Source organism: Microtus ochrogaster, linkage group LG9, assembly GCF_000317375.1.
Source record: "Microtus ochrogaster isolate Prairie Vole_2 linkage group LG9, MicOch1.0, whole genome shotgun sequence".
NCBI classification, from domain to species: Eukaryota; Metazoa; Chordata; class Mammalia; order Rodentia; family Cricetidae; genus Microtus; species Microtus ochrogaster.
The window spans coordinates 18,176,951-18,200,835 of NC_022034.1; the positions used below are offsets into that span (position 1 = coordinate 18,176,951).

At 38.0% G+C, this 23,885-nt stretch overlaps 1 protein-coding gene across 1 annotated transcript in view; it reads left to right on the forward strand.

Annotated features, from left to right (window-relative positions):
• Positions 1-9,719, forward strand: part of LOC101990651 (zinc finger protein 708-like) — a 27,565-nt gene extending 17,846 nt beyond the window's left edge. Inside the window, 2 exon segments of the mRNA XM_013352363.1 lie at positions 5,929-8,068; positions 8,070-9,719. Coding sequence (XP_013207817.1) covers positions 5,929-8,068; positions 8,070-8,406 — 2,477 coding nt within the window. The 3' untranslated portion in view covers positions 8,407-9,719.
• Positions 9,720-23,885: the final 14,166 nt, after the last annotated feature.

The window sequence follows — 23,885 nt, forward strand, 5'->3', positions numbered from 1 at the left end:
CCATTGAAATGCTTTAAAGCCAGAGTTAGCACTGGCAGCACAGCCCCAGGAAGCCCCTTTTTAAAATGACACAGATTTTTTTCTGTCACTATTGCTGAAACAGGAAATCTCTCTATGGCATGTCCTAGCAAACAGCAAAAAGCTGTGTTAAACTCTCTCTCCCTTTTTTTTTTAAAAGCCCTCTCAGTTTTTTAAGTGGATTTAGTCCATCACGTTGGAGCGCCAATTGTAGAAGGAACAGCAGGATGTGTTTGACAGAAAGTTTAAGCCAATTAGCCATGCCACATAACTGTAACTAATATCTTTAGGATTGACAGCTTGGGTTCAATTATAGGCCACTGTTTACTCAGATGTCTTGATTTGAGAGCCATATCAATGAAATGGGGTAAGGAGGTTTGATCTTAGTGGATTTCTAAGGGACAGTGGCCCTTAGAATTGGGGGTGTGAGTCATGCATAGGATCGCAATTTGCCAAATCTGTCTTTTTGTGGGCCTGAAGGTCATCAAAGAAAACTCTTATTGGCAGTAATTAGGACACCACCCATATCCTCCAGGATGTCTCTGTTCCAGAGTTTTCTCAGTACCATAGAAATGATAGGGTGAGTGACTCCCTTGCTGCCATCAAGGTCTTTCCAATGGACCGAATGGGTGGTAAGTTTTTTTTAATCTTATTGGCCTCCTACTTCACTAATTGGAGGGCCATCTCTAAATTTCCAATGGGGAAAGATAAGTGCCTTCATTTCTCATAATATGGTGATGTCTGTACCCATGTTCACCAAGCCTCTAACAGCTTGTCCATCAAGATAGATGGTCAGCATTGGGGAGCATGAAAAAACGGACAGTGTCCAATAGATTTTTAGATGGCCAGAGCTTCCTCTTAATGGTGGGGCTAAGGAGTGCCCCACCTGGAGTTTAAAGGGGCAGGTGCTTTATCAGGCTATGATCTGCAATCCTTTTCCTAATAAAATCCCTTATTACATCTGGGTCTTAGGTTTTGCTCAGTGGCCATCACACCACAGATGGCCTGCTTTGCCGCATTCCCAGCAAGATTTATCTACTTGTGGACCCTTGAGTGTGTGTCCAACAGGCATGCTGCCTGTCCACAAGGGAGGCTTCTAGGGAAATGGTGAGGACAGTGATGGGTCCATTACTGGGATCAAGATCTCTTGTGTCCAGTTCTCACTTGTGAATATCCGCATTGAGGACTGCTGCAACTGCCTTGCATGTGGGGACAGTAAGGCCTTCCCTAATCAATTGTCTGAGTAATATTTCCCTAGTGGGGCCAAGGTCTACTCTCCACTACGCTACCTGAGACATTAAACACCTTCCACATAAGAGAGAGTCCACCTGTTAGGGTGCAATCTAGGACTGATTAACAGCTTTCTGTCCCAGGTTGACCGGAAAGGCTTCTGCTGGCCTTTGAGGCCTGAGATGACTGGGGGGTGCACAGGGACTGTAGCGGCTAGGGCTCATGCCATAGTGTGAGGGAGTTTTCACCATCAGGGGCAGGTGGACATTGAAGCACTTCCCTCCAAGAGTGTCTCAGGAGAAGTGCTGTTCCCCACAGCTGGAACAGAGCTGACAGGGAAGTGGCTTTTGCAGTCCTAACTGTGGTTGTGCTCTCCTTAGCATTTTTTTGCAGGACTTCAGCTGCCTGTGTCCTCCTCATTGGATGCCAAAGAGAGATCAGTTATGCAAGGGGGTGGGTGGGGGTGATTACGAGGTTACCCATTTTGAGGGAGACAGCAGGTGAGTAACAGAGAGATGATGGCAGTCAACAGGGGTGGAAAATTTTGTCGGACCTTCATGTTTTAGGCTTAGTCAGGGACTTCCTTGGTTTTTTAGGTCATGGCTGTATGCCAGCATGGTATCTCTGCATGAGAGATGTTGTTTGGCAGCCAAGCCTTTGTTCTACTGTAACAGCGTAAACGAATGCAGACAGATTGTAAATATATATAAATATAAATATATATATATATATATATATATCTTTAATGAAGAAATAGACTTACAGAACCACCGTTGCTGCGGAGACCAGGAAAGCAGAAGCAAGCACTGCCAGCGCTTGCCAGATTTATAGATAAACATTAGCCCGAGGATAACACGCCCCCTAAGGGGTGGGACTTATCCCTACATCTCCCCCTTTTGTCTAAATAAGACAGAACTAAACCAAATGCAACTATATACAATAATAACAAATAATAAATATAACAAACAATATTGAGAACAAAAGTTTTGCTAAACATTCTATCTCAAGGAGTCTAAATAATGTAGAGAGTAACTACAATTATATAATCTTCAACTCCGTCAAAAAGCAGTAACTCATAATTATAAATCTATTATTCCATCATTCCCTCTTTTTTTTTTTCAAAATGATCCCTGAGCTTATAAAATTCCTCCCCGAACCTCCCAACCCCTAAATGATGTCCCTAAACCCAGGGGCAAACTTTACTGGGAGAGAGGACATCGTCCTCTAGAATTACTTCCAGCTGTCATGGGGGCAATGTTCTTTCTGGGGGATCCTGTGAAAGTAAAATGATGGTTAAATTTCAAGATCAATGTCTTTTAAAATTGCAAATAGCCTCTGAGTATTTTGTGGAAGACTGGCCAGAATGTTGTACAAGATGTGCACCATTTCAGCTAACTAAGTTGGGATCGTCTTGTGTAGCTGGTACCCAAAACAGGTCTTGTAGTAGCGCTATCAGTATCATGACATCATATCAACCAGGTAGAGTTGTTGTTGTGGGGCCCCATCTTCCTGGAAACTTCAAATGTCACTTCAGGAAAAACTCATTGTTCATTGTGAAAAACTTAAACATTAATCATATAGACATATATAGAGATACATATATATATATTCAATGAAAGGCATGATAGATATATTCAATGAAAAGTATGATAGATATGAAGAAAAGCAAAGATGTTTTCTAAACTCATATTTCTTTCTGTCCCATATCATGGCTCTTGACATGAGACAAAAACTCCAGAAACTCTGGGTTTTTCTCTTACTAACAGGCTTGGAATTGGAGAGGGACTGAGCCAGAGTCCAACTTCAAAACCAGCTCTACATATTTATAAAGAAATGTTTAATAAGACATATAGATAAAAAAAATAATACTTACAAAATGTGTCCATCCATCAGTAATTAAATATTCAGGGTCCCTTAATTTCTTGGAAGATGAGTATTTTCCTGTGGAGATAAGAATCCTGCCTCCAACCTATCTGTATTTCTTACCATCAGTATGCTCGCCATCCTTGTGAAAGAATTGTTATTTATCTTTTCCAAGTGGCTTCTCTTCTTCAAACTGAACCTTTATTAATTTTGACGGTATCCACAATTTTTTCTCACCTGTGGAGATAAGAGCAAAACCCCTTCCCCAACGCAGCACATCTCCTGGCTTCCATTGTGAGGTCATGTTTTTCTATAATAGCTTGATTATGTGGAATATGAAGGATTATAGTAACATTATTAATATCACATACATTGTTTAAAGTGTTTGTTAGTATAAACAAGATCCTTATAAATTTTTACTTGTAATAAGAGTACTAGAAAGGAAAAAGTGCATACTAAATTATTGATGGCTTCAAAGTTGTTTCACTGTTGGGAACAGAAGCAACAATTATATTAGAAAAAGTATGCGCTGTTACATGAACATATTTTAAACATCAAATTCTGAGATATGAGTACTATCTGCCAAATGGTGTTTTAGATTTTAAACTTTGATGCTTAGTTCCATCAGTAGAGGGTTTGAAGAAACAAGAAGGTAAAGAAGTTCGTGAGATTTTTAAGAGACTGTAAAAGAAAGTATTAAGGGCAAGGAATAGGTCAGTACATCAGCTTGAGTATTAGATGAGAATTAAGTATTAACAAACTTGGAAACTTAGAATAAGTATGAATGTAAGTTATGAAACAACACTTGAGACCATTGTCTTATAGATGCCTGAAGGAGGAGAGAAATAATTGTGAAATAACATTGTTAGTGTGGGTGGATGTAAGTCTTGAAGTTTCTAGGAAAGTAATACTTTGAACACAGTGTGCAGAGTCAAAATATTCAATAACTGAGAAACATCTAAGAAAAGCTGATTGATTATAGTATGTTTAGACCATTGAGCTGTGTAGTCAGGTGTGGGTTTCTTATTTTTTTGTGGCAGATGTAGAATTTATATATAAAATACAAGCTCCTTGTCCTTTTGAAGAGCCATCTGTAAGAGCAATCTCTAGACTTTTTAAGACATAATTTTATATGTTATTCATGGCATATCTTCAAAAAGTCTTGAAAAATCTTGCTGATAATGGTTATCTATAGATCCTGAGTAACAATGTGCCATTACTTCCCACCAGTGTGAAATAATCAGCCTGCAATTATTTAATTGGCTCAATGATTTGTTTAGGCTCTGTATCAATAAGTTGTCCTTCTTATCATTATCCAATCTATGATTTCTTGTTGCGAGGCCAGAACGGATTCCATTTTGATCCTGGGACCTTGTGGGACTTTGAACTTCACCCCAACCCTGAGAAAAGCCAGGGGATGCTAGTGCCCTTTGCAGGGAAGTATTAGCTAATGGGAAAAACCCAGGTCACACAAAACTACTGACATGATGCTGACCACCTAACTTCCCCTATCAGTTGAGTAACAAGGGACCAATCAGATAAGTTTTCAAGCAGCCTCTGTGGTTAGCAAAGGGTCAGCAGATATCCTGAGGACATGACCACTGGACAGTTGTTATGAGTGAACAACCCACCCTAGGCAATGACAGCCTATTAGAGAATAACAGCTAAGCTTTACCTAACCTTTAGACAATTGCGATAAGTAATTCTGTATTTTGAGATTGTAATCTTGTGGTTGTCTTTGGTTTTTGTCTGTATAAACCCCTTACAAAAATACTGGGTCCTTCTCCCTCCATCTGCTGTGTTGTGTCAGACTGAGAGGCAGGAGAGCCACCTAAACATCCCTGGTGTTTAGGCACAGACCTGCTTATTGCTAAACTGATCCCAGGTTATGCCGGTCTCTACTCAGATCACACATGAGGGTGAACCCCAAATGCCTGGCCCAGCAACCACAGGGAAGCCTGAGCAGCCATAGGGTCCAGTCAGCCTGTGGTGTCAAGATGTGTACATCAGAAGATGTTTTTCATTTTACAGTCCTTCTGAAAGGGTCCAAGCAATGAATTGCTCACATCCAGATTGCAAAATAATTGTCCAAAATTTTTATATTGCTTCCTGTGCACTTGCAATTTTCACTATCAGTGGCTTTTTTTTTTGTTCCAGAAACCAACGAATGAATTTTACAGTTATTTGTATGAAGTTGGAGAGCTGTTGTTCTGAGTATTTTGCTCCTCTGAGTCTTAACAAACCTCCTAGTATTTGTAGAAAATACTTTGCTTCAAGGATTAAGAAGAACCCATACTGTTTAACTCTTATTTACCTTCTTGAGACATTGGATGGTGGAACCAAATTCATAACCTCTACTTTTATTTAAAATTTTTTCTTATCTTCTGAGGGTCCAGTTCTACATTTTGGGTTCAAGTTACAGATGTCTCTGCAACTACCAATGCCAGGAGATTAATGATCCAAGGAAGCAAGACGGCAGTATGGGTCAGCCTGACTAATTAGCTGGTGTTGCTTTGAACTTTGGGAACCTGGCCCTGAATAGTTTATATTAGACATGTTTAAGCACAGCAAAAATTTGTCTTTTACACTACAAAATCAATGCCAGCCTTTCCATTTATTACAAGTTACATGTTTCCATATGATATCCTCCTGTAATCCTCAAGTTTGGCACACTTGTTTCCTGACAGCAGAACTGAAGTTTGGGTAGCACCATCTTGCTACAGTCCCCGTACTGATTTCACATTTTTTATTATGTTTTTATATTATTTTCATGTAAGGCCAAAAAGTGAGATAATGATTTGCTTTTCTTTCTTCTAGCCCTGTCGTGCTTTCATAACAAGGAGCTGTTCATAACAGAGAACAAACAAGAATTTTTCAAGAGAGAAGGATCAGGACAATTTGAAAGTAATAACCTCAGAAAGTTACATGTAAGGAAATTCTGGGAATGTACAGGTGACAATGAAGAGCATGAATTATGTGTTGATGGATATGATCTTTATGCAACACTCACTGCTGACATTCCTAACAGAGGAGATCAAGAAACTTCACCTTCTCCTGACTTGGCTCACCTTGGGCCACTTTCACATTCACAGTGGGAGCCTCTTCTAGGAAAATGTTCACATCAGTTTTTGAAACATTACTTTACTCTACAGAGAAGTGTGAATACACTGGGAAGTGACATATGTGGTTATAGATCAGAATGTTTGAGATATTTTTTATATAGTATGGGAATAAGCAGTACTTCAACACTTTGTGAGGAAAATAGAGTTAATAATACAGAAAAACACATACAGTGTTTTCAGTGTGAAAAATGTTTGACTCCAAATTCTTTACAACTTCCTGAGCAATTAAATCTACTTTGTGACAAGTTCTGCCATTTAGATCAACATAAGAATGTGTGTATGAATCCAGCGAGGCTTGAATGTCAGTTTACAGGAATTACTTACCAAGGTAATGACTCATGGGCCAAGTATAATCATCATGTAACTCCTAATGATGGTCACATAAGTAATTGTTTTCTGGAGAATTGTTACAAAAATGGTAGATGTATGGATGTCTCTGGTCAGTGCACACTATCTCCTTTCCACCAGCAGGACCAAAGCCAAGAGAATTTACCCAAAAATAAGCAGCAGGATGAAATTTTAAAGGGGTCATCAAATTGTCTTTGTACTGAAACTAGGATTACAGGAGAATTTTACAGACACGAATGTGATAAGTACAGTAAAGTCTCAGTGGAATCATCTAACATAGAGAAAGATAATATAAATGCTATTAGAAGAAAACCATGCCTGTTTATTGGAAGTAATAATTCCTTCAAATTCCATTTAAATGTTCAAAATGAGTCGATCCATACTGGAGAAAAACCCCAGAAATATGAAGTATACAGACCAGAGTTTACCCCTCCTTCAAATTTTACAGGGCCTTCAAGATTCTTAGTTGGTCAAAAATATAAGAAATCTGGGAAATGCTCCAGATCTTCAGGCCTCAGGATTAAGATGCTTCCTAGTGGAGAAAAAGCATGCAAATTTACAGAATGCGGAAAGTCCTTTTCCTAGTTCTCAGGCCTGAGAAAGCATTATACAAACCATACTGAGGAGAAACGTTACAAATGTAAAGTATGTGGAAGGACTTTTTGCACAGGATCATATCTACAAATTCATCATAGAATCCATACTGGAGAAAAACCATACAGATGTAAAGAATGTGGCAAGTCCTTTACTCATGCTTCTTCTCTTCAAGTTCATTACAGAGTGCATACTGGAGAGAAACCTTACAAATGTACAGATTGTGGAAGGTCCTTTACCCTGCGCACACATCTTCAAAACCACCACAGAGCCCATACTGGAGAGAAACCTTACAAATGTAAAGAATGTGGAAAGTTATTTGCCAAAGGATCAAATCTTCAAGATCATCAGAGAATTCATACTGGAGAGAAACCTTATAAATGTACAGATTGTGGCAAGTCCTTTACCCTGAGCACACATCTTCAGAACCACCACAGAGTCCATACTGGAGAGAAACCTTACAAATGTAAAGAATGTGGAAAGTTATTTGCCAAAGGATCAAACCTTCGAGCTCATCACAGAATACATACTGGAGAGAAACCTTACAAATGTACAGATTGTGGCAAATCCTTTACAAACAGCTCAAGTCTTCGAAAACATTACAGAACCCATACTGGAGAGAAATCTTACAAATGTAAAGAGTGTGGCAAGTCCTTTGCTTGGGGTGCCTATCTTAAAACTCACTACAAAATACATGGTAGAAAGAAACCTTATAAATGTAATGAATGTGGCAAGTGTTTTGCTGAGGGCTCAGCTCTTGAAACCCACCACAGACTCCATACTGGAGAGAAACCTTTCATATGTACAGATTGTGGTAAGTCCTATTCCTTTAGCTCATCTCTTCGAAGACATCGCAAGACCCATACAGGAGAGAAATCTTATAAATGTAAAGACTGGCAAGTCCTTTTCTCAGGACTCACAACTTCAGACTCACCAAAGAATACATAGGAGACTAAAACTTTACAAATGTAAAGAGTGTGTAAAGTCTTTTACCAGAAGATCCTATCTTCAAGTTCATCGCAGAATCCATACTGGAGAGAAACCATTCAAATGTAAAGAATGTGGCAAATCCTTTACCAGGGACTCAACTCTTCAAGTTCATCATAGAATCCACACTGGAGAGAAACCTTACAAATGTGCAGATTGTGGCAAGACCTTTACCCAGCACTCAAATCTCCAAAGCCACTACAGAATCCATACAGGAGAAAAACCTCACAAATGCAAAGACTGACAAGTTTTTTGCTGTGGGCTCAACTCTTCAAAAACATCAAAAAATCCATTCATGAGAAAACCTTTATAAATGTTCAAATTCCATTACCTCGTTTTTAAACCCCTTTTTTATTTATTTATCTATTTATTTATTTTACTTTTTTGGTTTTTGAGACAGAGTTTGAAGCTTGTAATGGAACAAGCTCTTATAGACCAGACTGGCCTTGAACTCACAGAGATCTCCATATCTCTGCCTCCCGAGTGCCAAGATTAAAGGTGTGTGCCACCACTGCCTGACTCTGGTTTTCAAATCTTAAGTATCACCATGGAATCCATAGTGGACACAAACCTTAGAGATGTAAAGAGTGTTTGAAATCCATTACCACAACTCTAAATTTAGAACACATAAGATTTAGGTAAGAGACAGATTCAAGCGTAATGCTAACCCACTGTTCACCCAAGAAAAATGATCTTTAACATGAGTAGAATAGAGGGAAACTTCTAACCAATGTTCAAACCTTAACAAAAGAGAGTAACCAGGAAATTCTACACTTGTATGAATTTGAAAACATTTTACCCAGAAATAAACCTTATATTCATTCTTGTATTTTGAATGTAAATGACTCTCACAGGCACATAGGGAGTGACAGTATTAAGTGGTGTGTCCTTGTGGGAAGAAGTGTATCACTGTTTCAAATGCTCCAGGTTGGCTCAGTGTCTCTCTTCCTGCTGTCTGCTGATATGAATGTAGAACTCAGCTACCTCTCTACCACAGTACTGCCATGTTTCCTGTCATGATGATAATGAACAATACCCCTGGAAATGTAAGCTATCCCCAATTAAATGTTTTCCTTTATAAGAGTTACTGTGGTCACTGTGTCTCTTCACAGCAATAGAAATTCCACCTAAGTCATCCACTAAGCAATTCCTTTGAAATTAGGTGGTATATGTTCTAATGTTCATATAGAAGTAAATCTGAAATCAATTGTTAATGGTTTAGAACTTATAATTTAAGGCATTAAAACTTGTACCAGAATAAGATTTCTGATAACTAAAGTCAAGCTTGCATTTTTTTATATATTTGAGTTGAGCACTGTATTTTCATTTGTAGCATATATTTCAGTGTAAAGATTACTGTGTTGATAGTATTTGATCTTTAATTATATGTTACAGATTGTTTATGACATTAAATTAACTCTTGTCTATATTCCTAATTAGTAAATCAAAATATTTACTGCTGCTTTGGGTTATGAATGTTTTATACTGGAATGGTGGCATTAATTCTAGCTGTAACATGAGTGATAATTTGTACAGAAATTTTTCATCATAAAAGAAATAATGAGAAAGTAGATGCTTGTGGTGATATTTTGTTTGTGCTCAAATAAAATTTGCCTGAAAATCAGAGGGCAGAGCTAGGTACTAGTTAGTGATAGAGGCTGGGCAGTGTTGGCACATGCCTTTGTTTCCAGCACTTGGTTTCTCATGCCTTTGATCCCAGTACTTGGGAGGTGGAGGCAGAAAGTAATGTGGCTGGGTGGAGAGAGCAGGAGGAGACAGGAACTCAGTCCTTTCAGTCCGATGATTTCATAGAGGTAAGAACTTTAGTGGCTGGCTACTTTACTTCTCTAATCTTTTAGCTTTTACTCCCTAGTATTTGTCTCCAGGTTTTTATTACTAACGCCAATTAGATTAGTACTTCAGGTACTTCTTAGGGAAATGGAAGGTAATAGATATGATAACAGGTGTGAGGAGCTTGAAGATAAATAGCAGGACACAATTGATCTGATAGGGGAAACAGGAAAGAGAGTTCCTGAAGGAGGTGAATACTGAAGAAGGAGGGAGTAAGTAAGGTAACATAACACTAAAGATGCTTGAAACAACTACAGAATATAAATTATCTGGTAGGAGAAATAAGGAAGGGCTGTTTCTAATGGAAGTTGAAGGGAGGTGCAAACAGAAGGAGGAAGGAAGGTAACAGAAAAATTGTATGTCTGAAACAAGCATAAGGAACCATACTATTTAAAATCAAACTTCACGTAATTCTGTACATAAAGTTTCATATATGATTTAATGAATTTATATGAGCTGACAGCCCTGTCTCCAAGTGCTGAAGAACAACTAACTAAAATCTTAATAACAGTCAGTCACGGGAAGTCCTTTTGAGTAGTTGGGCACGGCTCTCTAAAAGACTCTCAAAACACACAGCCTAATTGTTGTTGTTCTTGTCTGGCCCCAGATTTAGAAGGCAAGTCCCCATTGCTGAAGATACCATGCACTTTAGAAACAGGGCCCAGAGACTCCTGAGCTGGAAATGTGTGCAATATTCCCTCCCTGAGGACTACATATTATGGTTTCTAAAGGTCCCAGCAAGTTTCCAAAAAAGAGAAGCAACCACCAGCTTTTCCCAGCTTTGATGCGATGCTAATGAACAGCTCTCTTAATTCGACTTAAGACCCACTCAATCAAAGGGAAACCATGACTTCTACTTCTAGCTACTTATTTTGCCTCTCCTACCATGTTAATTGACAATTCAGTTGTTCATGTAGTAAAGTTTTCACTTACTCATTCACTCATTTACTCATCCATCCATCCATCCATCCATCCATCCATCCATCCATCCATCCATCCATCCATCCATCCATTCATTATTAAATGTAACAAAATAAATTTTAATTAGGTAAAACATAGCCTATCATATTGAAGTTTTACAAGACAAAACAACAGAAGGAAAAGAGTTGAAGATATAAGAAGCAGAGACCAAGTAATTGTCAATGTCAGGAATCACACAAAACCATTAAATCAGAAGTCATTTTATGCTGCAGGGGGCTGCTTGTTTCCTGGCCACCAGAACCGAAATAATCAAGCTCTCTCAGGTTTATAAATGGATTTAGTTTGCCACATTTGTGCCAATTTGTTAGAGGGAGACTGTTTGTTTGTCCTGGCTGCTCAGAACAGAAATAGTCACACAAAAACTGTATTAATTAAATCACTGCTTGGCCCATTAGCTCTAGCTTCTTATTGGCTAACTCTTACATCTTAATTTAACCCATCTTCATTAATCTGTGCATCACCACAAGGTCATGGCCTACCAGCAAGGTTTCAGTGTATCTGTCTTCGGCAGCAGCTCCATGGCTTCTCCCTTGACTCTGCCTACTTTCTCCCAACGTTCAGTTTACTTTTCCCCACCTATCTCTGTTATACCCTATCAGGCCAAGCCAGTTGCTTTACTCATTAACCAATAAAAGCAACACAAAGACAGAAGGACCTCCCACACCAATTTTATACATGTGTGTGTAAAAATAATGTAGGTATATATGCATACATATATGTATATACACATACACTTGTTGCAGACCTATGCAGGTGCTGTGCTTGTTATTTTAATCTCTCTGAGTTCATTGAGATTTGACAATGTTGATTGAAGGGGTATTGTGGGATGTGTGAAAACCTGTTTCTGTGATTGGTGTAGTCAAAAGCTGAATGACCAATAGCTAGACAGAGAACAGGTGAGGTTTCCAAGGAAAAAAAGAGGAGAAGAAATATAGGTGCAGAGGAGACACCAGGAAGACATTAAATCATCAGACATATAGTATAGACTACAGGTAACAAAGCCATGTGGCAGGTCATAGATTAATAAAAACAGGTTAAGTTACAAGAGCTAGTGGGATACATCTAATTTTAAGCCAAGCTTAATAAGATGTCTTGGAGTCATTATTTGGGAGCTAGTTGGTGGTACACAGACAGACTTGCTACAAGAGGACCCTGTTTTCTTGGTGTCCTCAATCCCCCGTACTATTTCCACCTCTTCCTTTGCAGGGTTTCCTGAGCTATAAGGTGAGTAATTTGATACAGACATCCCATTTCAGGCTGAGTGTTCCAAGATCTCTGACTCACTGTGTAATGTCTGACTGTAAATCTCTATATTTTTTCTCATCTGCTGCAGGAGCAAGCTTCTCTAATGCAATCTGAACAAGACACTGATCTGTAAATTTAGCAGAATATCACAAGGAGTCTTTGTCATTACATTTTTTTTTTTATTTTTTAGACCAATATTTGCTTTTACTCTAGGTTCCTGGGCTATCTGATTTTACATTCTTGATCACCTAAGCACTGTCAATTTTGCTTTCCATCTTGAGTAGTTGGCCTTAAGTCAAATCAGATAGTGGTTGCTTACTAAAACAAGCTTTGTGATACCCTTGCCATGACATATCTTACATGCATAATGCAGTTGAAGATAAAGGGCTTGGGGTTTACTTGCTATTTGTTTCTCTTCTAAGAGTACATAGAACATGTTCCATTACACAAGAAAATAGGGATTAAAGTCTATGTGTAGGCAATATCTGACATCTCCATTTTCAATGAATTGTGTAGATATTGTCTGAAGCAATGAAACCTTGCTGTCAATTCCTAGAGAGGAAGCTTTAGTCCTATCAATAGCCTGGTTTGTTTGGGTATCCCTGTGGGGTCCTTTGGCCAACAATTCAATTAAATTTATTTCAATCCTTGTACTAAAAATTTCTTTGCTTATAACAGACTGTAATTTGGAACTGTGTCTCCCCCATTATTTGACAATTTCATTTTATTCACAACTCCTTCATATATTTATATACTTAGCAATTTCATTTAGATGGCTCTCACATATGTATATACTTTAGGAAGGTTCTACTGTATTTGGTTACCAGCGTACCCCTCAAATACCAATTAATTTCATCTATCTCTTTCTGTATTTTGTCCCAGGACTTCCTCTCCACTCCCCCTGCACACTTGATTCTTCCATTGCAGTCTCCCATATATCTATAACTTTTTTTCAACTTCTCTCTCTTAATAAAATCTGTTTCCTATAGCCCCATACTTTGTTCTGTTTTCTGTGTTCTACAGACTGTAGCACTGTTATCATTGATTTCACAGATAACATCAACATATAAATATACTGAGAGTAATGAGAGGCCACAGCAGAAAATCTGCGACAGAATTGGGGATGAGACGGGGAGATAGGACTTGAAGGGAGGAATTAAGGAATAATTGAAGTCCCCTTTCTTCCCTGGTCAGGATGGCCTATGTGTTCCAAGGAGTTCCTGCTTGAGTTTGAGGTAGGAACAAAGCAATCAGTTAGGTGATCCACTGTAAATATGTGCAGGGGGAAAAAGAAAGGAAACAGTTCTTTTTTGTTTAGTTGTTTGCTTGTTTTTTTCAGACCTATGGGTGAGACTTGAAGAACAGAGAGTGGTGAAGATCAGCAACTAGCCTATCTGCTTGTTTACCCTGTGTGGTCTTTGTCTTTGATTCTTCTGGATTTGAGGGGAGGCTTGGGGTGGGAAAAGTGGGATCCATCAGACCAGGAATTATTTGGGCAGAGCTGGCACTGAGACTAGTGGATTGGAATTGGAGAGACAGAGGGAGAGGTTAAGATCTGCAGCTATCCTACTTTCTTGCCTGACAGGACTGGCCTGTGAATTTCCAGGGAGTTCCCGCCAGAGTTGGGGAAAAAAGAAAAGAGTGGATGGAAGGAGGTTAAAAATAAAAGGTCTGTTCTATCCAATGAAGATGGAGTTGTAACAGGTATTCTCTTGCACAGCTGGGCATGGACTGTGGGATTGGATTCCATGCAGCAGAAGTAAAGGTAGAAGTCTGCGTTAACATGTCTGCTTTACTAGCTGGAATAGTACATGTCATCTCTTCAGGGTTAAATACTATTTGCTATATTTTGCTCTCTGTTGGCATGCTTGTTATTTATTGTTTGACACTTTTTTTTTTTACCATGTTCATTAGCCAATAAGGGCATTCTCTTTAGGAGTGTGAATGCATTGTTCTGAGCTCTTTCCATTTATTCTTTGTCCTATGAAATCAGTTGTCATTCTAATGGGCTTTCCTTTACTTATGACATTTAGTTCTTTTTCTTTTTCAGAGTTAAATATTCTTGTTTTGTTCTTTGTATTAACTGGAACATGCTTGGGGTCTCTCTCTCTCTTTCTCTCTCTTATTTACTTCCTATTTGGTGTCATGTATGTTTCCAGTATCAGCAAGGGCATGTCATTCCTGAGTTTGAGTCTAGGTTCTGCTTCCATATCTATATCTTTGATTAAAAAATTATATTTGTGTTGAACAACATAACCTGTGTATTTCTTTTCTGTGCTAGTTCAAATATTTTATTTTTTACTTCATCAGGCAAATTCCTCTACATGTCTTTTGAGTCTTGATACTGTAATCATTATGTGATCTAATCAACTTGTAAGGCCTTCACTTGAGATTTCCATTTGGATTATTGACTTTTGCACTTCTAACTTGGTTTCAGATTGAATTCTCTTCAATACTTTGATATCTTTTTTCTTTCTTTTTTTTTTTTTAAAAAAACATCTTGTATATCCTTCATTTTACCCAGTCTTATGTTTCTTTGGTCTTCAGTATAATTTTCCAGGTATTCTTAGCCTTATTCCTCAGGGAAAGGTGAGTGTGCTATCCACCCATATCACAGGTCCATAATACAGGATAATCAGATGCAGTAGGGAGTCAAGTCAAAGCAGGAACTCAGTTTATTACTGTGAACGCCAGATTATATAGTTTAAGTGACATCATGTGAGGTGGGGGTTCCTCCAGCCAATGAGAGACAGCCAAGCCCTCCCTCTGGCTGGAGGAGCATCTACCTAGTTTTTGCTATCTCATCCTTGGTAGCTTTGATACTATCTCTCAAACTCGACCCAGACTTTTCTCTGTCCTACATGCCTTGAGGTACAGGTCCTGAGATAATTTTAGGCCAACAATAATTTGGGTGTTTAAGACCCTTCTTATAAAGTTCATGATGGGTTACTTTGTGTCTAATTTAAGCTATATAATTCTTTAATGATGTTTATAATTGTTTTTTAATTTCTGTATTAAGGATTTTATTTACTCAGGAATATGTCTGTGAGAGTGGTAGATTTAGGGAGGTGAAATTTATTTAACATTTTGTTTTCTATAGGTGATTTTCTATTGTTGTGTTGAAATATCTTTACCATGGAAACTCACAGAAAGAAGGGTTACTTTGAGTTTATTATTTCCATAAGTATAAGAGTCCATCATGGCAGGGAATGATATCATAATTAAGCTGACCTGGCAGAAGGAATAGATGAGTGATCCCATCTCAAAATTAAAGCAGGGACCAGAAATCAAGCTGAGAATAGTATATGCATTTTAAATCTCAAAACTCTAAACCACTTTCCCATTTTTTTCCATCAAGGTCATACTTTAAACTAAGTCAAACAGTTTATCTATATGAGAACCAAGTTGTCAATTTTCTGACCTTTAGGAAACAGCTGTATTCAAACTGCCACTCATGGTGTTTGTGTTCTTGTGATCAAACTAATTTTGTTATTTCTGTGTCTGATATGGACACAGCAGACTTCACAGACCATAAAATATGCAGGGAGCCTTGTGCCTGAAGGCTAGATATAGCATTGACTGGGTGGACACTGGTTGACATGGAGGGGCTGGGAAGATTTACAAGATGTGCATCCCAATCTAAGCATAAAGATAGGGGTATTCTGGGCAGTACTGATCAGACTAGACTGAGTTTTCAGAAGCAACAGGCAGCAGTTCTTATGTCTTAATGAGCAAAAATTCTAGATTTGTTTTCAAATAGTCAATATTCCATTGGAGGGTTCTTTTCTTTCTTCCTTCCTTCCTTCCTTCCTTCCTTCCTTCCTTCCTTCCTTCCTTCCTTCCTTTCTTTCTTTCTTTCTTTCTTTCTTTCTTTCTTTCTTTCTTTCTTTCTTTCTAAAATAGTCTCTCTGACGGGTAGTTCACAGAGATCCACCAGCCTCTGTTTCCTAAAGGCTGGGATTAAAGTCATGGACTACTACTACTGGGATTGTTGGCCATGTGTGTGCAAAGGCCTATGTCACATGGGGATTGAACCCAGCCCTTTCATGTGCCTGATCATTGCCCAGAACCTGCCTGGGTGTTGACTTTATGGAATTCTGAAACAGTGTCAGAACATGCTGGAATGGGGGTCTTCAAGACCCTGAACACCATGTCCTTCCTTATTACGTGGCTCTTCTCATTTTTCCCAGCAGTTTTTACAAATGATATTTGGTGTGGTATCTGGAGTCAGTGCTGTGAGAGCTTCTCCAGCTCCTTCAGCCAATAGCTTTTAAGATACGAACCCACTTGGGAATGATCATATATACACAGCTGAAAAGGATGCACTCACTCTCTTGCTTCTGGTTCTCACTTCTGGGTGCTAGATTCAGTTCCTGTTCCCCGTTTGTGCCAAGAACTATGATCTAGGACAGTGATCTCTGAGTAAATTGTTCTTATTTATACATAATTCTGAACTAGTGTGGGATTATTTAACTTCTGATACCTGTTTTGTTATATGCAATTTTATTATGTTAAAGTTAAGCCTTCCTTTTTATTTAAACAAAAAAGGAGAGGTGATGTGGAATTAGCCTCTATATGCTGTGATTACCATTGATCAATAAAGAACTGCTTTGAGCTTATGATAGGTAAGCAGGGAAAACTAACCTGAATGCTGGGAGAAGAAGATGGAGTCAAGGAGAAGCCATGTAGCTCAACCGGAGACAGACACATGAACTTTAATCAGTAAGCCACAGCCTCATGGCAATACACAGATTAATGGAGATGGGTTACATTAAGATATGAGTTAGCCAGAAATAGCTTAAGCTATTGGCCAAACAGTATTGCAAATAATATCCTTTCAGTGTGATTATTTTGGGGCTGAGCAGCCGGGAACAAACAAGCGGCTCTCCCTACTACAGGTAAGCATGCCACTTAATTGTTAAGGTTATGCTTTTTATGTTTGTTTATTTATTTAGTGGGTTTTTTTTTTGAGACAGGGTTTCTCTGTGTACCCCCGGCTGTCCAGAAACCTCTGTTGTCCAGGCTGCTCTGAAACTCAGAAATCTGCCTGCCTCTGCCTCCAAAATGCTGGGATTAAAGGTGTGCTCCACCACAGCCCTGCTTAAACATTTTTGTTAGCATGACTGTGCAAATAATGAGTTTCATGGCGACTTTTAAAAACTTTGTACATTTTATAAACTAGGGGCAGGGTTCAGGTCAACATTTTAATAAAATTTCACAACATTTCAGAAAACTGATGGGAATTGGCTCTTATGCTCCACCACATTGGTCCTGCAGATCAAACACAGGTTGTATGGCTTTTACCTGATTTTTCCCACTGGGCCTTCTTGTTAGTCCAACATTTTGACTTTAGCTACTGGTGCTGAAGTTGAATAAAGGGCTCACACATACTAGGGAAGCACTCTCCCAGGCAACCCTTCATTTCTGAGATAGCCTCAAGCTGACATTTTCCTTTCTTTTTTCTTAAGATTTTTTTTTGTTTTAAGTTCATGAATGTTAAAAACGGAATAGTCATGTGACATGTAGCTTAGTTAGTAGTGTATTAATCTGGCATGCACAAAAGCTTTAATTCCATTCCCAGTTTGAAGTGGTTTGCCCCTGTCATACTAGCACATGGAGGTGTAAACATCATGGATATTGAGGCCATATTGTCAGGTATGAGGAGACTTTTAAATATTCGGAGTAGTACGTGGCATATAACTATAACTCTAGCATTCAGAAGCTGGGAGGAAGAATGCCATGAATCAGTAGCCAGCCTGAGCTACATCACAAAACAACAATAACAAAATTCCATTTAAGAGTAAGGTTTAAGAATTTTAAGAATTTTAAGTGACTCTTAAACCTCAGAGTGACATGAGAAAAGCAACACTTTAACTACATCACTCTGGTTTTTGTATGGCAAATAACTATGTAAGAATAAGGAGAAAAAAAATCACCCTGGAGTTCTTACAGAATCCCTATAGGAAATGTTAGTGAGGATGAAAAACCTTCTCTTCCAAATATTAGGAAGAATTCAACTTGAAGTATAATCCAAGGGCAGAAATAAAGTCTTATGTACAGGGAAAAGTATAGCTTGATACTTTCAACAATAGTGAACTAAAGATTTTGAATGATTTCACCAGTCAACCAAAATAAGCTGTAAAGTGGTTTCAAGGGTGGCTATGTGATCAGATGAGAGTGAAAAGGAACTTTGCAAATACCAGATGTAACAGAAACCCTTAAAAGAGACTGGACATGTAAGCCTGCAATTCCAGGCACCAGAGAAATGGTGTAATACTGCTTGTCACAGTGTCTCTAAGGTACAAGCTCAGATTCATCTTCACTTCAACTGATACTGTACGCAAAAATCACACTGCATACACAGACAAGAAGAGTTACATTTTCAGCAAACACAGCAAACAAACTTTCCTGTACCTTATAGAACAGGAGCCCTAATTATGTTACACTATTTTTTAAAAAAAAATCTATGTTAAAATTAGTTTAACACAGTCTTAAACAGTCAAATTGGATGATCCAAGTGTTTGTGGTATAAAATAAAAATTTAATAAAATAATACTCAATAGCAATTTCTCTCAAAATTAAACCAAAAATGTAAATTAATGAGTTGACAAAAAGCTATAAGACAAATATGACTTGCTATAATTGTACAAATATCAAAATTTACAAGCACACATACTTAGACCATGTGGATACGTAGGTGTTTCCATAGTTAAAGAAAAGTACTAGTTGAAACATTAAGACATTACGAATATAGATAGCAGATATGCTCCAGAACTTCAAAAACTGAGGTAGAAAAATCAGAAGTTCAGTGCCAACATGGGCCATTGTTTCCAAAAGATCAAAAAAGAAAAGCCTCACTGAGCATCTAGTGAGAAAGAGGGGCTTGCTCCCAAGAATGCCCTCAATTCAGTTCCAAGGCACCACATGATAGGACTGAAAGAACTCCTGACCACCACGCGTGCCCCCTACACACAAATATGCAACTACAAATGTTTAAAAAGAACTATGGACACTGTAGTAGGAGGATCAAGACTGGGTAAGGCGACTACAATGAAACCCGTGTCACTGGGTGGGTGGTGGCATATCCCTTTAATCCTAGCACTCAGTCAGAAGCAGATGGATCTTCGTGAGTTTGGACCAGCCTAGTCTACAAAGCAAGTTTCAGAACAGGTTCCAAAGCTACACAGAGTAATCCTGTCTCTAAACACCAAATTGAAAAAAAAAAGAAACCCCATGTCACCAAAAACAAATAACAAGCCAGACTACTTATATTTCAACCTCACACTGTTGATCACAAATTATTTTCTGTGTTTTTTTTTTAACTCACCTGAGATTTATTGAATGTAATTTTCTTAGTTTTAAAGCATTGTTTTTAAAGAAAGAAAATGTTTCATCCTATGAAGGTGGAAGTTGACTTCTTAGATAAACTTTCTGTACGACTTAAAGTTGAAATATCTTTTTAAATAGAAAACACTAGCATGGAACAACTTATCCTACAGCTTTATATGTATATGGAACCCCAATATCCACACTCTTAACTTTGACCTTATAAATTATTTAGGTAAAACCTAACCACGGAGGAAAGTTTAGTGAATGTACTATGAGGATCAAATCCAAGTTTTAACGTCAACACTATTAAATTAGTTGTCAGTTTGTCTTACTTCTGAGTTTAGGACTTACCAGCATAGAGAGACTTTCCAGTTTCCCATATCATCAGGTTTCTATTTTAGTTCCTTCTTCATAAATTGTAATGATAAAGATGCTAGTTGCATAAATACTTTCCAATGTCAACATGAGGGTCAAGTATATCTCGATGGTTTCTGTATTTAATTCAAAATCCTGCTTAAGCCAGGCAATGGTGGCGCATGCCTTTAATCCCAGCCCTCGGGAGGCAGAGGCAGGCGGATCTCTGTGAGTTCGAGACCAGCCTGGTCTACAGAGCTAGTTCCAGGACAGGCTCCAAAGCCACAGAGAAACCCTGTCTCGAAAAAAAAAAAAAACCAACAAAATTGTGCTTAAATATACCTCAATGAGCATAAGGCCACACGGAGTACTATTATAAAAATACCTAGACATTATTAAATTATGTATAGAAAACTTAGATTATTTTCAATGATAAGTATTGAGTATTTCTCCAAGATGTTAGTGTGTTACACAAAAGTAGCTTTATGGGTTATCTCTTTAGACTTTACCAGCCAAGCTTAAAACCTCCATAAGGCTTTTCAACATGTTGATAAGATTTCACGTTTTCTAAAGAAGCATGATCAACACAGTTATTCAATATATTAGAAGATGAAAGCACATTTCCAGAATGGATTGAATAAAATATCATATACCTAGAATTTTCAAAACCCTTAGACACAATATTTACTCTCTAAAAAAATGCAGATTTCCTATCTCTGAAAAATAATTTACAATTTTAAATAATTAAATAAGTAATTTACTGAAATTCCACAAATTCATGAACTAATAAATATTCCACTGTGACATTGCTCAACATAAAAAAATGGCATCTACTACATACTCTAGATGAACTGCTTCACATTAATTCCTGGACAGTAAGAATAGATGTAAACAGAAACTGCACTTTTATTTCCTGGCTGCCCAGATACAAGTAATCACACAAAAATGATAGTAATTACAACACTGTTTGACCAATGACTTAGGCATAATCCTAACTAGCTCTCATATCTTAAATTAAGCCATTTGTATTCATCTATGTAATGCCACAAGGCTGTGGTTTACCTGTAATGTTATTGCATCTTTCTACTCTGGCATCTTTCTCCTCTGGCAACTACAGACAAAGAGGAAAGACTTAATTATGCCTACTCTCTCTATCTTTCTTTGGATTTCACACCTGACTTTACTATGCTAAGTCATTGGCCAATACAGCTTTGTTCATCAAACAATAAAAGCAACATGTATACAAAAAAAATCCCACATCATCTCCCCTTCACTGTCTAAATAAAAAGGAAGGTTTTAATAAAGTAAAATTACATATAGAAAACAGTTATCAACTAAGAATTATAGTTACAGTATTTAGTCAATTTACATTTGGCAAATTAAGGAAAACATCTTGGATCCTATTTCTTTTATTGTAACTAATGAAAGCTATAACCACAGCTAGTTAGTCTTAACTCCAGACCCCAGAATTTCTGATCTAAATCTGTTTTTTTTTTTGTGTGTATCTGTAATCATTTTATGACAAGGAGACTTTATTTTAATGCTAAGCAAGTGTGGCTAGGACTAACACTGCAGCTTTGCCTGTTTGCTCTGTCCCACCTAGCATGGCTGAGGTATGTTCACTGTCTCTATGAGAGAAACCCCATTTAAGTGCTCTGTAGCAGAATCTCCCAAAAAAGCCAGAACCATTTGGACTGCCAGTAAAAACCAAGAAGCCATCTCTCTCTTTTTATTGATTTTTATTGAGCTCTACATTTTAATCTGTGCCTTTCCCTGCCTCCCCCCTTCACTTCAACCCTCTTTCAAGGTCCCCATGCTCCCAATTTACTCAGAAGATCTTCTCTTTTTCTACTTCCCATGTAGATTAGATCCATGTATGTCTCTCGGTAGGGCCCTCATTATTGTATAGGTTTTCTGGGATTGTGATTTGTAAGCTGGTTTCCTTTGCTTTATGTTTAAAAAGCACTAATGAATGAGTACATATGATAATTGTCTTTCTGGGTCTGGGTTGCCTCACTCAAAATAGTGTTTTCTAGTTCCATGCATTTGCCTGCAAATTTCAAGATGTTGTTATCTTTTTGCTGTGTAGTACTCCATTGTGTAAATGTACCACATTTTCCTTATGTATTCCTTGATTGAGGGACTTTTAGGTTGTTTCCAGTTTCTGGCTATGACAAACAATGCTCCTATGAAGATAGTTGAGCACATGTCCTTTGACATGATTGAGCATCCTTTGGATATATACCCCAAAATGGTATTGCTGGGTCTTGAGGAAGGTTGTTTTCTCATTTTCTGAGAAATCACCACTTAGATATTCAAAGAGGCTGTACCAGCTTGAATTCCCACCAGCAATGCAGGAGTGTTCCCTTTACCCCACAACCTCTCCAGCATAAGTTGTCATCAGTGTTTTTGATCTTGGCCATTCTTGTAGGTGTAAGATGGAATCTCAGGGTTGTTTGATTTGCATTTCCCTGTTAGCTAAAGATGCTGAACATTTCTTTAAGTGCCTCTCAGTTGTTTTAGATCCCTCTTTCAAGAGTTCTCTGTTTAGGTCTGTACTTTATTTTTTATTGTATTATTTGTTCTTTTGATGACCAATTTTTTGAGTCTTTTGTATATTTTGGAGATCAGACCTGTGTCAGATGTGTTTTTGGTAAGATCTTTTCCCATTCTGCAGGCTGTTGTTTTGTCTTGTTGACCGTGTCCTTTGCTTTACAGAAACTTTTCACTTTCAGGAGGTCACATTTATTAATTGTTTCTCTCAGTGTCTGTGTTACTGGGGTTATATTTAGGAAGTGGTCTCCTATGCTAATGCATTCAAATGTACTTCCCAATTTCTCTTCTATGAGGTTCAGTGTAGCTTTCTTTATTTTGAGGTCTTTGATCCATCTGGACTTGAGTTTTGTGCATGGTGATAGATATGGATGTAGTAATGAGGCGAGCAGGCCTGCTTTTTGTCCTGCCTGGCTCACGCATGGTTAGCTTTACTCCTGAAATAACAACACACAAATTGTATTCATTTAAACACTGCCTGGCCCATTAGTTCCAGCCTCTTATTGGCTAACTCTCACATCTTGTTTAACCCATTTCTAATATTCTGTGTAGCACCACGAGGTGGTGGCTTACTGGGAAAGATTCAGTATGTCTGACCTGGCGGCTGGCTCCATTGTGTCTGGCCTCACTTTCCTTCTTCCCAGCATTCTGTTCTGTCTCCTCCATCCGCCTATGTTCTGACCTATCAGGCCAAGCAGTTTCTTTATTAATTAACCAATGAAAGCAATAGATAGACAGATGACCTTCCCACATCATATGGATCTATTTTCATTCATCTTCATGTTGATATCCAGTTATGCCAGCACCATTTGTTAAATATTCTTTCTTTTTTCAATTTGATAATTTTTTGCTTCTTTGTCAAAAATCAGGTGTTCAAAGGTGTGTGGGTTAATATCCAGGTCTTCGATTCAGTTCCATTAGTCCTCCTATCTGTTTTTATTCCAATACCAGGCTGTTTTCAGTACTGTTGCTCTGAAGTAGAATTTGAAGTCAGGTATTGTGATGCCTCCAGAAGTTCTTTTATTGTACAGGATTGTTTTGGCTATCCTGTTCTTTTTTTCTTTTCCATATGAAGTTGATTACCTTTCTTTTGAGGTCTGTGAAGAATTTTGCTGGTATTTGATGGACATTACATTGAATCTGTAGATTGCTTTTTTGTAAGGTTTCCATTTTAAAAAATTTATTAGATTTTTTCTTTTTTTTTTTGGTTTTTTTGAGACAGGGTTTCTCTGTAGATTTTTAAAAAATACCAATCTAAGTTCTCACTCCCTCTCCTCCTTCCATTCCCTCCACACAGCCTCCCATTCTACCCTCATCTAATCCTCAGAGAGGATAAGGGACATTGCCTAGTTGAAGGTCCAAGGCTTTCCTTACTATATCAAGGCTGAGCAAGATATACATCTAAAAAGA